Source organism: Coffea arabica, chromosome 2c (assembly GCF_036785885.1).
Source record: "Coffea arabica cultivar ET-39 chromosome 2c, Coffea Arabica ET-39 HiFi, whole genome shotgun sequence".
Classification (NCBI taxonomy): domain Eukaryota; kingdom Viridiplantae; phylum Streptophyta; class Magnoliopsida; order Gentianales; family Rubiaceae; genus Coffea; species Coffea arabica.
Genome location: NC_092312.1, coordinates 74,798,756 through 74,815,386, shown reverse-complemented (window position 1 = coordinate 74,815,386; position 16,631 = coordinate 74,798,756). Strand labels below are relative to the sequence as shown.

The following is a 16,631-nucleotide window of genomic DNA, read 5'->3' as shown; positions in this document are numbered from 1 at the left end:
GTTATCATGACCTTACACTTAATCGTTTTGCTTTAAATGAGATGAAATTTTATCAATTATCCTTTCTTTAGTTTTGCATTCGTGCAAAGAAGAATGATCAAACATTATGGAAATATTAGTATAAGCAATCGATGACATATAAAAATCTTATTCTATGCTTTCATTTAGCACTTCTAGTAAATATTTTAAATACTATCATATGCCATGATTAGATATTTATAAGTTTTGCTTGTTTCACTTTGCAACTATTGGACATTGTTTACGCATCTGTGTTACAGGAAAATCCTATAACAATCTCGCATAAATTAAATCATTATAATATATTTTTCTTCAAAATTTTCAAAAAATTGCTATACAAACAGGAGATGAAATTAAATTTATTTATTTTTGTAAAAGTAAATTTACAGATAAAAGAGGTAGGAGATATTAAAAGAGTCATGTTTTCAACACTACATTAAGAGAGGTATCAGACATTAATTTTTTCGTAAAAGTAAATTTAATTTGGAAAAGAGGTTAAATGAAATGGGCGAAATAATTGTGAATGCATTCAAATGATTACTTAAGTATAATTTAAGTATACTTAGGAAAAAAATCCCAATATTAATTAACTTATCCTTGTCATGATGAGACAATTAATGCCTACAAATATTTTTCATAACCTGCAAGATGGCTAATTCTTTAAAATATGCTAAATTTAAATGACGATGAAAGTGCACCATCCTTTACAATTAATGAGATAAAGTAACAATAACTGTGAAAATGTCTACTTTAGAATCTAATACTAGGGAGGGACAGCCCGCGCGACGCGCGAGAATTTGGTGCTTGTGATTTAAGATAATTAATAATTATTGTTTAATATTTTGTAGTATATGAACTGAAGTATGATGATTTTATCATGTGATTTTAATAGAAAAATCATAAGTTACATAGTGAGTCAATAAAAATAATGTATAATAAGACATCCTTATCGTTATACTATATAAGAATCTGTTGTAATCAAAGGTTATGTTTGAATTTCAACTGTAAAGATAAGGGTAGTTTGAAAATGTAAGAATGTTTGAAGTGCAATTGAAAAGTATCTAAAGGTCTCTTCTAAAACTTATCCAAGATGATAAAACATTTTAAAGTATCAATTGGATCATTCATCTCTCAAATCTATATATGTTCGTGAAAGATCCCTCAAGTAATGTTTCTGATTTCTCCCGCGACTTAAACTCAACCTGAATTATCAAGTCAAGTTTATCCATCAATCACTTTGCGTCCAATATAATCTAAAATAATTTTATTTTTTACTAACTATTTATATAATTTGGTAGGTATAATACGACTTAATCACATGTTTCTTACATAGATAATAATGCCCAAAAATGATAGATAGATAAGAAATTTAAATGGTCTTTTTTAAAGTTTTGTAGAAACTATTCATATTTGGTGTTTTTTGTTAGTGGCATTTCTTTAAAATCTCATAAATAAGTTCAAATCTGCATAATTGTTAAAGATCTGAATTGAAACTATCTTGATTATAAAAAATTGGTGTAAATAATATTTTCTAAATTTGAAATTGTAGAAAATGGTAAGTAAAATCAAAAGAAATTCCTCATATGAATTCGAATTGCAAACTATAGGTAAAAACTGTTTAATGATATTTTCTAATGTTTACTTATATAAGTATCCAATATAACATTTCTACTTAATTGACTTGTTTGAACTATGGATAATAGTTGCTTCAATCAAATCAAGAAACTATTTATCATTGTACAACATACAATTATGAGTAAATGAATTAATACAATGCAATCAAAATAGTGCTGTAGCTAAAGCATTTTAACTCATCAAGTTTCACTACAAATTCTTTTACATAGCATAAAAAAACAAATTTTTTGTATTTGAAACTATATAAACAGTATAATACAAGAACGAGATCATAACATGGAAAGCAAATAAAGTGCAAATGACATCTTAGTACTATGTAGCATGATTAATTTTCTTTTTTAGTTTTAATGAAATATAAAATTCTAAGTTAATAAATTTTATAATCATAAAATTTTCAATTAAAATAAACACAAGCTGAATTTCAAATCATATTACATGAAAAAATAACTACTTGAACCATAACTGCTGGAATGTAGTCAACGGATCCCTGAAGTCAAGAATAATAGGAGAAAATTCATGAGAAATAAGGTTATTTGATTTAAATAAAGAGATAATACCTTGGTTGAGGAGAAGAAGATGATAAAATTACTTTTCTGATTATTTTAGAAAGTGACAACATTATCTCAAATTGTACTTTGACCAGAGACAGAATCTCTGGGATCTACTAAAAAAAATAATACAATTAGTCAGTTTTTGGAATTAGAAGTATCAAAAGGCAAACTATATGGAGTTATTGAATAAACCAATCATCAGAAAAAAAAATTACAATCGAAGAAGACAAACTCAAAGGACTCACCTCAATTTAAATGAAAAGCTATGCATTCCACCAAATATTTAATAGCCATAATAAAATCAAAGAGGTGAAACCAAAAAAGAAGAAACGGTATCAACTAAACATGGGGACATAAATATGATAATGATTGTTCAGATAATAATTAAATTAATTAATTGTAATTAAAATCGAATTATGTAAACATCCAATTAATTCCTTAACGGATGAGAAAGGTTTTAGAAAATTGGAAGGTTTGGATGTTAGTATAATAAATGATTAAAAGGACTTTTATGTAATTCTATCAAAATACAAGCTTTATTAAGTTGTACTTGATAATCAATTTGGCACCAAACATTGTAACATACCAAACCTACCCCTAACCTTAAATGTTTGAAAGGTTATATAAGTAATTATAATGAAATTAAAGCTATAATGACTTATACTCAATGTTCCAATTACTCTTCAAACACTCTGGCATTTCCAAAATAGCCTCATCCCTACAATTGAAATCTAGTCCTAAACTCGTTCTTATGTAGTATAAGGATAAACATCCAATTAATTTCTTAACGTATGAGAAAGATTTTAGGAAATTGGAAGGTTTGGATGTTAGTATAATAAATGGTTAAAAGGACTTTTATGTAATTCTATCAAAATAAAATCTTTATTAAGTTGTACTTGATACTAAACTTGACACCAAACATTGTAACATATCAAACTTGCCTCTAACCTTAAATGTCTGAAAGGTTATATAAGTAATTATAGTGAAATTAAAGCTATAATGACTTGTACTCAATGTTCCAATTACTTTTCAAACACTCTCACATTCCCAAAATAGCCTCACCCCTACTGTTGAAATCTAGTCCTAAACTCGTTCTTATATAGTATAAGGATTTTCATTGAACTTGAATCACCAGTCTACAGTCTGTAATAAGCAGGAAGCTTTGCTGAAATGCATAAAACAGGGAAATCTGAGAATGGCTTTGGTTTTCATGTGGATAATACCATTGGAAGGTAATTAATTTGTCATTACGGAGTTTACAATACATAACTTTCCCCCAATGCAAGTGCAGTTGCAAGCCATGAAAACATTGTATATATGTCTGTATAAACCCCTTTGCTCGTCTATGCTCCTCAAAGTATGTTATATTATGATATGTAAAAATAAGCTAGAGCCACTTCAGGCAATATGGTGCATTGTCAAAGAACAACAGACAGAAATAGACACTAAGCAAAAAATCAGATCACCCATAAGAAAGCCATCTCATAACACTACACTTAAAGGGCTAAGAAAACACAAATTAGATTCACTCAGCCAAGCCTGCTAGTCAAGCCTAACTATCGGGCAATCAGCACAGACAAATTTAATGTCATCAACAGCACATATTGCTAACTTTTAACTTGTTGGAGAGTAAGTCTAATATAATCTGGATAGAAAGATTATCTTTCCATGTATTGTGCTCAAAATTCGTATAATTTCTGGATATGAACCATTGTGTCTTCATGATCAAAAGTTGACCAGCCCGTAACATAGCACTGAAAGCAAGATTTGTTATCACCTTTACACGTTGTGACTCCACAAAACTTCTACCTTCCATAATCAGTGACATGTGAGAACGTTTATGACATCTTCCTGCAAAACTTGCACATTCCAACAACAAACAAAGGGACATAATGCATTCTCTTCCTGACAATAAAACTCCTAGTAAAGCATTAGAGCATTCAAAAGTTTGATCAATTTCTATGTAACAGTATAAAAGACCTATAATTCGAGAATCCATTTGCACATGGAATAGTGTATTTTCGTAACATGAAATATTCCAGTGGAGAAATAGAAAATAAATGAAAAGGTATTCTGGAAACATGAGTGGAAACTTTTCCAAACAACAAGACATGCGAAATCCTTCCCCAATTGAATAGATGCCAATTTGTATTTGTTAAATTTTAAGGCAAATGATTTGTTGCCAGAAAATATAAAAATTGGCAAAATCAACATGAGACTCTAGCTGAAAACTAGATCTGCAGGGTTAATGAACCTACTTCCCTACTTTATCACCACCCTCACATCCTCGCTGGTGGAGAAAGACATGGACCAAATGCATTCATTCATGGTAACATCCAAAGTCCTTATGGGAGTTTAATCTGGAGTCCCTGCTATGATGCCTCACTTCCAAGTCCTTTAACCAATCAAAGAACTACTTTGTCAAGCATGCGTCCCTGTATACAAGGGCTAAATGGACTTTCAAAATTGTAAAGGACATGTGATGCAATGTACGGCCGTTGATGGGTTTTGGTGGGTCCAGTTAAAATAATTTTTCATTTTTTTAATTCTTTTATTTATAAAAAGAATTTTTCTAACGAGTACCCCGCAATATTGGTTAAGAAACGTAAATGACACCTTCTTTTATTTTTTTTTTTAATAAATTGAAGGTTTTGAATCCAAATTCTCATACTTACAATCCCTCTCCCCTTATTACCCAACCCCACTATCCAAAAAAAAAAAAAAAAGACACCTAATTTACTAAGTAATATAATGTAGCTTGTATATCAATAGTATAATAAGGAGTTTCATACATTTTTAGGTACTACGTGCACATGTGATGAAAAATTTTACTTGTTAAATAACATAAGATTTTTTATTAGAACTCCACTTTTATTCAAGGCATCCCTCTTGAACAGGAGTGTAAAAATTGGAAACGTAAACTTCTTTTCACTGTAAAGCCGTATTCAATTCACCCAAAAGTTATAAAAATGTAGCGAAGTTCTTAATTGTTCATTACTTTACAAAATGATACTTAAAGTAATGATGAGAGGTTAAATTGACCACATCAGTTAAATTTTCTTTGAACTAAACTAATTTTATGAAGAACTGAAATAGAGTATAGTACAAGCATTTGTTATTACCAAAAGATTTTAGGTGATTTAAGGATAGAACTTTGGGGATATGTATTTTTTGAAAAAAAAATATTTGGATCTTAAATTTAAGATTTGGGAGAGTAAATGGATAAATGGATGGATCATGGTTTACACTATCCATTTAAATGACATCCATTTAGATCAATTTATTAAGTGATTTTAATTGGATTGGATCAATTTGATCCATTATCCATTTAACTAAAACCATTTATTAACCATATATCCATTTTGCCACTTTTAATACTAACAAAGCATCTAAATTTTCGAAGTATATGATCCACTGATCCACAATCCATCTAAATCTACAGATTTACTCAAAAAATTTACCCATCTTCTTTTGGGTGAGAAAGTAATTTGAAGCAAAGAAAAGAAGCAGACAACTTATGTTTTTCCTTTCGGGGGAGAAACTTTCTCAATTGGCTCTGTAAAATTTCATTCAGTTGTTGTAAAACTGTACTTTCTACACAGCTACAAAAGCATTAAACCCTAAAAGCAACAAAGGCGGGATTAAAGCATCAGCAAGCATAGGGCTGATACTCAGGCAGCTCCAATCGCTTCGGCCATTCATGGCATCGCCCTCCTCCATGACGACGACGTCGTCTACCACTTCAAAACTCGTATTCTCCGGCTGCTCAACCTCCTCCTCCTCCTCCTCCTCCTCCTCTCGTCGATTCCTCCCATTGACTACCGCCACCACCTCCTCCAAATGCAGAGCTTTTCACTTCCACCGCCGCTTCAACCCCCTCCGTCATGTCCATCTGCGTCCGTGCAAAAATCCCACAACTGTCTTCTCTCAAACTATCAACCGTCCTTCGTTCATTGCTGGTACAATTCAACTTCGTATGAATTGCTCATAAAGCTTCGTTTTTGTTTTTGAAAATCAAAGTTTATGTCTTTCCTTGATTATGCATGCAGCTTGAGATAAAATTTGACAATTAAGTAAAAAAAAATCACGTCTTCAACATTTTGTGATTGTGGGTTTCTTGTCTTTTCATTGAATTTCATCGGGTTTTTGCTTTATTTTTTCCTAATGTTTCTTGAATTTTGTTAATCAGCTGCTATGGCTACTGAAGCTTCTGCTAAAGTTATTGATGGAAAAAGGGTTGCTAAAGAAATCAGAGAGGAAGTAGCAGCAGGAGTATCTAAGATGAAGGAGGCACTAGGCGTCGTTCCAGGGCTGGCAGTGATCCTAGTTGGGGACAGGAAGGATTCAGCAACTTATGTTCGCAACAAGAAGAAAGCTTGTGAGGACGCAGGAATTAAATCTTTTGAAGCGTGTTTGCCTAAAGACACGGCAGAAGAAGAAGTGCTTAAGCATATTTCAAGTTTTAATAATGACCCTGCGGTTCATGGCATCCTTGTTCAGCTACCTTTACCTTCTGTATGGTTTTGAATATCAATATTTCTTGTCCTTTTTGGATCAAATTCGGTTGCAAAATATGCCTGAATCTACATTTTTTTGGCCTGTATAATGATATGGGTTGTTCTTGAAATGATAAGGAAAAAAAAAAAGTAAACTACTTTCAATGTTTCCTCTGCTATCTTGAGTCAAGTTAAAGTAGAGCTAATTTCTTTTGTAAATGAAGCATTGCACTGAAGTGAACTATTCTTAATGGATGTTTGTGAATTACAATATAGCTAATACTTTGTTGTGTCCTTTATAATTTTCCCTGGACTTTCATTTCTTCAATATAACATTTTGGGACCATTAAAATTATTCCTTTTGATGAGTGAGGACTAGAGAGCTATACATGTTTACCATTATGATTATCTTGTGTTTCTATATTTGTCTCTCATTGCTCAACGCAAATTGAACTTATTCTCTGCTTCCTTCATTATCTGTAAATTGTAAATTGATTGACTGCTTTATAAAAATGGTTTAGGACAACTTAAGATTCTATAGTAAGAGACTCGGAAGTTACTAATGTTAACTTATAAGTTCTTGTTTGAGGTCACTTTTAACACCTGTCTTCATGGATCCTGTACAGCACATCAACGAGCAGAATGTATTAAATGCTGTTTGCATTGAAAAAGATGTGGACGGATTCCACCCACTAAACATTGGACGTCTTGCCATGCGAGATAGGGAACCACTATTTGTGCCTTGCACGCCTAAAGGATGCATAGAATTGTTGCATAGATATGGTGTTGTTATCAAAGGGAAGAGAGCAGTTGTTATTGGCCGGAGTAATATTGTTGGGATGCCTGCTGCTCTATTGCTACAAGTAAGATTATTTCTGGCTGGAAATCTTTCAATTAAAACCTTACGAGCTAGTGTATCACTGTTTTTTTTTTCCCTGTTAGTAGATTGAATTGTTTTAATTTTTGTTTTTCCCTTCGTACTTTGGGATGGTAGAGGGAAGATGCAACTGTGAGTGTTGTCCATTCTAGAACAAAGAATCCTGAGGAGTTTACTAGAGAAGCTGATATTATCATCTCAGCTGTAGGACAAGCAAATATGGTGAAGGGTAGCTGGATAAAGCCTGGTGCAGTTATTATTGATGTTGGGATAAATCCAGTTGAGGTGGGGTATCTTCATTTGTCATTGGGCACTTTGCTTCCACTGCCTCAATCCCTCCTCCCCCTTCCTCTGCTCCAAGTGCCCCTTGAATGTTTTGTTTGCTTAAAACCTCTAAGCTGCAGTGTGGAATTTGTTTGCATGCTTTAATAACAAGGTAATTTTGGTTGTGCCTCTGTGACAGGATTCTGAAAGCCCTCGGGGCTATCGGCTAGTTGGTGATGTTTGTTATGATGAGGCTAGGCAAATTGCATCTGCTATCACTCCTGTTCCTGGCGGAGTTGGTCCTATGACAATAGCAATGCTGCTGTCAAATACTCTGATATCTGCAAAGAGAATTCACAACTTCAATTGATATTTTCACCATGACCTCTTGTCCCAATAGGCAGAGGCCCTCCTTCAAACAAGTGCAGGTCCTTTGTTGCGACTTCCTCCCATCTTCTTTCCATGTAGGGCACCAAAAATAAAATTTTGTCCGCCTTTTTGCCGAGCAAAATCTATGCAGCTATTATAGAGATGACATATAGGGAGTCCTTTGGAGCAAGAAGCATCTTATTTGGCTCAGTATTTTCAAATGATGAAGAGCAATTGGTCGAGCTTATTAATTGGTAAATGATGTGCATATAGACAGAACCGTGCAAGATGGGTATTTTAAGAAGGAAGCGAACAACAAACGAGCCATGAGGACGCCACCCTTTTAGATGAAAAATAGGATATCCTATTTTCAAGTTAAGATTGCATTTTTGTGTTCACTCTTTGCCCATGAAGAGAAGCACTGGCTTCTGATTTGGTAACATTATCAATATCAGGATTAGTTATATTTACATGCACATTGTATTCTTTCTTTGATTTTCTGGTTGCATGCACTTATTTTGAATTCATCCTGCTGTCTACGTGAAATTTTTATTTTAGTTTCATCAAAATTGTCATTCCATAGACTCAAGATATCTTTACATACGGTATTGCTTTATGCTTGTGTAGCTTGTCTATATTAATCATCACAATCAAGCAGAAAAGGTACTAACAGGCAAGTCTGAATTACTTGCCAAAGAAAATTTTTTGAAATATTGGTAATGATTCTCGATCGCATTTGTTAATCTGGCCCGATCGCTTTTGGGTGGGGAGGTGGTCCTCGCCAGGCTTTCCGCAAATGTACCATAGCGGAGTGTGCTGCTGCCAGTCATCAAGTAGAGCCGTCAAAATGGGTTTTACCCAAATCCATCCACTAAGGCTCGACAAGCTCTAATAATGTTCTACCATCCACTGTCACAACTGATAAAACATGTGGAAGTGCAAATAAGGTGAAGAAGAAAAACAAGTTTTGGATCGCTATTATTTTGCTTGTTTCACAATTACAATTTCTAATCAACTTTTTATCTTTTCAACAACATTTTTATCTAACATACATCACTATTATAAAAAGTGCTCTAATAATTATTTCAAATAATCTCCTATCCAAATACACTCACGTCACCTGGATTCACTATTACAGGTTCACTTCCTAAAACATCTCTCTCGGCGAGGATTGAGTCTCTCTCTTTAATTTTGGATTGCTACTACTAGAGAAGCATGCCTCCTCCGGAGATTGGAAACAATCTACTGATACGTAGAGATAGAAGTCTTCGGCAGTGCACAACATCACCAGGTCCAAAAGCAGAGTCATTTTGCCTGAGTTTACTCTTTTCTTCTACTTCACAGCTACGTCGTCTGATTCTCGCCCACAAGATTAACCCGTGCTGCAAACTGATCTATTTTAGCTTCATTCTTCTGCCTCATATTTCGAAGTATTGATACCTGTCAATTGACGACAAAGACGATAACCCGATGTCAGTAAGAATTAAAAAGGTACAGCTTTCTGGTATGGCGCCCTTGTATCGACCCTATAACAGACAGAAAGCATAATTTACTTGACTATGGGATCTTGAAGCTCTGGATCATGAAGCTATTGCATCAACTAACAAACACTACTTAAATCAATTGCTGAAATTGATCATCCTTGACAAAATTCATAAACATGCAGTTTCCAGAAAGAAAAAGGGAGTATGAAGTACTGAAAAACACAGAGGATCGAAATTCAATGCTAGTTTCTGTGATCATCATCTAGTTATGAAACACTGCAGGCAAACAAATCTATCAGAGCTTTGCTGTCAAGAGATCATTTCTAATAATTTTTCCAAAAAAAAAAACTGATAAAATGGACTCCATGAACCAGATAATGTTCCCCATTACATCAAGTACCAACATAAACATATGAATGACTACCTTGGGGCGTTGCAGATTGTTTCCAAAATAACCTATACCAAATGACAAGGAAGTATATGCAGCTACCATCTCAACAGCCTTCAGTTGTGGTGAACCCCCAGGAGCCTGACACCACAGTTCAGAAGTTATCAAACGTACACAAATGATATAGGGAAAACACAGACTATATATACATATATACCAGTTTAGGAGCATCAGCTTCAACTAGAAGGATCCCAGCACTTATATCAGTCATCCTTTGACTTTTTTCTTGAATTATGCCATGCAATACTTTTGTGCATGCCGAGGCTGGACCAGCCCGAGATCTGCATTGTAGCCAAACAAATATTAACATTGGGGCAAAACTGGATATACATCATTCTTACTACCCAAAACAAGGAACCAAAACCATTGACAGCACATTCCATATTATCCAAAAGCATGGATTAGAATTAGCAGACACCAAGGAAATATGCAACATACCCCCGACCATAAGAATTTGATGTACTTGGATTTTTCCATAAGGGAGCCTTGGATAAGTCATTAGCTTGAAGTTGGGTAGATAACTTACATTCTGGAATGAATAGACTGTCTAACTGATCATAGTCAGAGGCTAAAAGCAGTTTATTACTTGGTAAAAATGCAGCACAAACAAAACTAGATGTGTTTATAATACGAAGGATCCATTAAGTTCACCACTAAATTCCTGTAGGTTGCTTTTTAGACAATATCCACCCAATTAAAATTTTAGAAACTTATAAGAAGATAAAGCAATTATTCCCAATTTCTACTCCATAAAATGCTTTGCAGTGATCTGCATCTTAAACCATCTACATACAGCTCATGCAATTTCTTTTTCCCTTTGTTGTAAAAACGAATACTCAGTTCTATTCTTTTAAGGTCAATTTTCATTTTCATTTTGTTAAAAGTTAATGCCCTAACTTTAGATTTACAGATAAGGAACGAGAACAATATCACAAGTATTAACTGAAATCCTAAGGGGAGAAGTGAAACCAAGCTAAGAGAAGGACTGAGTGAAACTAAAAGTTGAGCTAATAAATAAAACTTGACAGCTCAACATTTACCAATAATTCCCTAATACATTGATACCTCGTATAAAAATAAAAAATAAATATAAAACAATTTATCCCATCTTCCTCAAGGTTTGAATTGTAATGATCAATAAAGTAAGTTGTAACACGTACAAAGATGAAGATATGCAGCATTCTCTGGCAGCAAATCCTTTCATTAGATGCTCTCCAGCACCACTAACACAGCAACCAACTATAAAAGGTGCTCCAAAAGGTCCTTTTGAGGATGCCCAGCAACCAGAACCATACATCGCTGCCAATCCAATCCGTCCACTAACCTGTCATACATTTTCTGGGTTAACATTTTAGATGATAAAATCTGATGTGAAACCTAAAATAAAAACTTTGTCATCTAAAAGATATGGCAAATCTAAAGCCACTAGGAAGAACATCGAGATAAGCAATTACGTCAAATTATTGGCGACATGAAGCTCATATCTATTAATTGTTATGTACTTTTCATTTTATTTAGACCTGAAACCTGGGTTTAGAAAGAGAGATATCCATGAAAAGTGTGAAATCCTCAAGAGACTAAACATATTACGAGTGTTAATGAAAGCACTGCCTCCCCATTTCCTGCTCATGCTTATACGGCATCAGATGCCGACACCCAGAACACATTTATCCAAGGAAGTCTTCCACAGAGGACAATAATCTAATAAACTTAACTGGACTTTGTGACTGATCTTCAGAATAATATGAGCTCAAAGCTCCCAGAGGCACAGATGATTGAAATTGAATGGGAATGCTAATGGTAACTAAACTTTTGGGGATAAAAAGATTGTGGCTACAATGAAAGTTGCATGTGTCTAAGTGTCACCTTCAGAGCAATGCCACCACTTGAGGATCCAGATGCTATGTGTCCTTCAGAATCAACACATATAACTCCAACAGTATCCATAACACTACCCTCTTCTAGTGCATTATGTTTAGAAGATTGAGCATCAACTTCCTCTCCGTTCAAATGATCACAGGATTGAGGCTCTAGTTATGGAACAAGAACTCAAATTCAATCACCAAATAACACGCTTAGAAAGCCACAGCATTTGACAACAAATATTTTAGCTTTAAGATTCTATCTTTTTCCCAGGGCTGCAGAGGCAGGAGGGGAGCGATTAGCCAATAGCGATCACAACCCCAAAAGCAGGGGAAACGGGTTTCTTGGCTAGTCACCTGAAAGTTGGCTAAATATGGAGGCACAAATTGCATCAACCTGCCAATGCTTAAAGAAATATATAAAATATTTGTTTTGCACAAAGATTGGACACATTTTTTTTTTCGACAGAGAACTACTAAAAACCAAAGCAAAATTTCAGATACTGGTAAGAGAATCTTCATAGCATGTAACTCAGATTGTCCATTTAACGGAAATTTTTAAAAGACAACAATTTGAATAAGGATAAAGATAAGTTATGCACCATGTTCCTCAGATAACGAAGGATCAGATGAAGCTCCCCAAAAGGTACCTAGAATCCATCCTTCACCAAGTAATCCTATGAAACTTGTAGCCAAGTCCAGGTATATTCATAGACAACTACACAAGTGTACCTGATATGACAGCAGTCTCCTTGGAGATACCAGTGAGTTTTCTAGAAGCATCTTCAGTGGCGTTGGCTTCATAAAGCATCCTTCTGAACTCTTCCCATTGCAATTTTGCTCTTTCTGTTATCAGCCACTGTATACATAATATAGAAAAACTATAGCAGCCTTATCCAAGTATGAAATACAAAAACTTGTACTACAGGAACTAAACCATTATCCAGTCACAAAACGAGAAATCACCTCTTCAGCCTCTGTTACTGTTGGCAAGACAATACCCTTTGACTTTGCCCATGTTCGTGCTCCTTCACCAACCAAAAACCTAAGCATTACAAACTATGGCTCCTTCAGGAAGCAAATTAAAGTTAAATAGTGTACAATGCCCAGATGACATGAGATTCACTGACTGCTGCAAAGGCAAGGCTAATTTCCGATTGATAAATGTATTAGCTCTATTCATATTGCAACTTCCCAGTGTGGCAAAAGTGACAATAATTTAATCATTAAGTCTACTGGATATTTTGAAGAATAGTGTCAAAATGGAATAGAGAGTCCTTCAAGGTTTCATAAAATAGATGGTCTCTACTGATTATGGATAAAAGACATGCAAGGAAGTACATGTACTAGACTGAATTGCTACAAAAGAAAAGCTATTCTGTGGCTAAGTAGGTTCAGAGGTACAATTTAGCCATACATGGGGTTTATTCGACCAAGCAATGATGAACCTGAAGTCTGTTCCTTAGCCAACAGTGCAGCAATTTGAATAGCATTTCTAACACCTGACAACCAGTCATCATCATCAGAAGAACATCTATTTAGGCACCATAGAAGCCACAACTTGCACGTGAGTCAGGAAAGTGAATATTCAAGGAAGGAAGCACTTGAACTCATCATGCAGTGCAGTTAAGTATCATACAAGGACACATAGACCATATCGTTAATTGGAACTTATGGAATACCTGGCACTGCTCCAACAGCACCAAATGCTCCAGAATCACCATCCATGATACTGGCATCAGATTCTACATGTCCATCCACAGTCAAATTTGAGCCTCTCCCGGCATTGGTGCAAGGATCATCCTGTTTGCAATAATGTCAATCCAATGTTGTCCAACCATAAATTCATCAACTAGATTGATTCACTTATTTCACACTATTCTACTTGGTCATGATCAAGAACGAACACTAAACAAAATAATTCCAAATCAAAAGAACATCTCGCCAATCAAATCTTGTGAGATCCTACTGACTATCAGAAATCAAGTACCTAGCTCAGGTATTTCTCTAAACAACTTGACTCCACTGCAATATGCTTTTAGTCCAACTAAACCAGGAATCAAAAACACCGGTCACTTTGGTAGTTCACTAGTTTGTAATACCCTACAGTTAGTGGTCCCTTGAAGAAATGAAATAGCGTCTAATAGTTATCAGACGACTATTCCTGAAGCAAACGAAGAATTAAGTTATATTGACTGATGATAAAACTAAATCGCCAACAGAATCATGCATTTTAGTTTTGTCGCCAACAGAATCATGCATTTTATTACTAACTCAGAAAGAAATCCCAACTTCTGAAATTTGCACCAAACACAACAGATATGAAGAGTCAAGGATAAGGTTATATGAATTCATCCCAAGACTCTGGCAAGCCAGACGATGCATTTTACAACTGAACTTCAAAAAAATCCCAACTTATGAAAATTGAAGCTGACAAACTCAACTTTTCCAAAACATCCGAAATTATGAAACTTAAATATTAAATTAACCCTCCAAGAAGGCTAAGAAAAGAAAAATGCGAACCTCCAAAACTTGAATTGCAGCAACAACAGCATCAATACATCGGCCAGTACCCTAAAAGAAATCACATTTCGAGAATAATATTTATAAGCGAACATATTTACATGCAACACTACGTGGAATTAATTAAGCACATTGGCACGTATACTGGAACTAAATTAGAGATTAAAATTGACTCCAAACTTTCTTAATTTATTCTCAACCAACGCTTTAAAGTCTGAAGTGAAATGCCAAAAAAAAAATGGAGAGATAAAAGAGACCTTGCGGAGAAGAGAAGAGGCTGCGAGGCAGGCGCGCTTCATGGCGGAACGAAGCGCTTTCTCGTTCGACGGCGAGTGGTATCCGGCACCAACGTGAACGGCGACGAAGAATCTATGGCTCTGATCAGCCGCGTCGCCGGCCATTGCTCTCATTCCACACTCCTACTACTCGAAATTATAAAACTTCTTGCCAAATTTTGTGAAATTTTTATAGTTGTAGATTAAGTTTGAGGAAATTTGTAAATAAGTATAAGTTTAAGTTGGCTAGTCACTTTAAGTAGTAGAATTTGTTGATCAAAGTATTAAGTGCTTAATCATATTATTTTGGATACGTACTTGTACAAGTAATTTTTTATTTGATAATTTGTAATTTTGAAAATTTGAAACATATTTAGTTCTTCATCTAGTTCAAAATTTAAAACAAATGGTTAAAGTTATATATATATTTTTTGGACCATAAAAATCATTCTGAAAGTACTAAATTTTGAGATTGTGTTAAAAGTGTTTTAATTGTCGGAAACTCTACTCTTAAATTTAAAGAATGATACTCACTAACTATAGGCTTGTCAATCTGGCCATATGAACCGAGATTTTATAAACTCAAGTTTAGTTCATTTAATTTGTAACATTTTCAAGTTTCGGGTCATGAGTTTCAAGTTAATAAATGTGAAGATCATACTCAATTTACAAAATATTCACGTTTTGAGTCTTATTCGAATTTAGCCCAAGTTCATTTATTACTTCTTAATTTTTTTAATATCATTACTATAACTATTAAGTTGTAAAACTAATTTAACATTCACATAATTACAATATTAAAACTAAACATGAATAAGTAATAGTCCTTAAAAAGTACATAAACCAAGAATTTTTTAACAATATTTATATATAATTCGTTCAAAGTATATGAAAAATAGTAATAAAATATACGGTTATAAATCAATACATCTTCAAAGATTGGAATTTCTTCATAGTTTTGTGACTTGAATTCAAACATGCTTGATGATTTGTATTTCTAGAAAAAAAATCAATTAATATTGTACCAATATAAAAATTTACTCAACCAATAAGAAAAGTTAGCTTTAGTTCTACATTAGCAATATTGGCTCTCAAGAAATCTAATAGAAGAGTTTTCATATCTATTTTTATATTTAGCAATTTGTATATATTTAGTATTTAGTAATATAATATCAAAATATAAATATTAAATATATAAGTAATTAATGGGTCGGGCTTATATCGGATTTGAATCTAATGAGACCCAAGGTTGGTTCATATTTAATTTGGATATGATTTTTAGGTCCAACCTTAAACAAGCTCACTGAAAGATCAGGCTTATCAAGCTTTTTTTGGGTTGAACGAGTTGAGTTTGTGTTGATCCAACCCCATTGACAGTTCTAACTAACTACTTTTAAGAGTAATTTTATTTATGTTCTAAATGTGGTTGTTTAGCAAAAGTAATCCAACCCGAAACAGTTTGGCTTTCAAACTTTCCCCCTTTTTTTGTTTTCCTTTTGTAATGTTTGAAGTCTTCCTTGAACACAAAAAAAAAAAAAAAAAAAAAAAAAATATATATATATATATATATATATATATATATATATATATGTAAACATGATTTACTAAAGTGAACATTTGTTTCATTACACTAACTTTTGCATATTAGCACTTTCAATTTTGCATATGACATTTGAAAGTATGCTTAAGGTTGTTAATTTTTATTCATATTGTTATGAAAGTAATTTAATTATGCAATAGTAAATTTATTAATTATTCTATTTTTATTTGGTGAACCGTAAACCATATCAATTCTCAGATTTCTCAAAACTCATTGCGCATTTCTTTTA

At 33.7% G+C, this 16,631-nt stretch overlaps 2 protein-coding genes across 7 annotated transcripts; one reads left to right on the top strand and one right to left on the bottom strand.

Annotated features, from left to right (window-relative positions):
* Positions 1-5,821: 5,821 nt before the first annotated feature.
* On the top strand, positions 5,822-8,737 carry LOC113728037 (bifunctional protein FolD 4, chloroplastic-like). 2 transcript variants are annotated; one of them, XM_027252501.2, is made up of 5 exons: positions 5,826-6,163; positions 6,394-6,719; positions 7,327-7,563; positions 7,695-7,862; positions 8,041-8,737. In XM_027252501.2, exons 1-5 carry the CDS (start codon positions 5,905-5,907, stop codon positions 8,209-8,211), a joined length of 1,161 nt encoding a protein of 386 aa, XP_027108302.2. In that variant the 5' UTR covers positions 5,826-5,904; the 3' UTR covers positions 8,212-8,737. The 2 variants fall into 2 exon arrangements, with proteins under 2 accessions (XP_071932597.1, XP_027108302.2); XM_072076496.1 differs by lacking the exon at positions 7,695-7,862 and having other exon boundaries at positions 5,822-6,163.
* A 421-nt stretch (positions 8,738-9,158) lies between these two features.
* Positions 9,159-15,028, bottom strand: LOC113728035 (putative threonine aspartase). Of its 5 annotated transcripts, none has more exons than XM_027252497.2 (12): positions 14,785-15,027; positions 14,528-14,578; positions 13,687-13,807; positions 13,422-13,506; positions 12,971-13,049; positions 12,737-12,863; positions 12,607-12,666; positions 12,009-12,172; positions 11,303-11,466; positions 10,300-10,423; positions 10,119-10,223; positions 9,159-9,650 (listed from the first exon to the last, which is right to left on the bottom strand). In XM_027252497.2, exons 1-12 carry the CDS (start codon positions 14,935-14,937, stop codon positions 9,555-9,557), a joined length of 1,329 nt encoding a protein of 442 aa, XP_027108298.1. In that variant the 5' UTR covers positions 14,938-15,027; the 3' UTR covers positions 9,159-9,554. The 5 variants fall into 5 exon arrangements, with proteins under 5 accessions (XP_027108298.1, XP_027108299.1, XP_071932596.1 ...); XM_027252498.2 differs by having other exon boundaries at positions 12,607-12,654; XM_072076495.1 differs by lacking the exon at positions 13,422-13,506 and having other exon boundaries at positions 12,971-13,032; positions 14,785-15,028.
* Between the last annotated feature and the right edge of the window lie 1,603 nt (positions 15,029-16,631).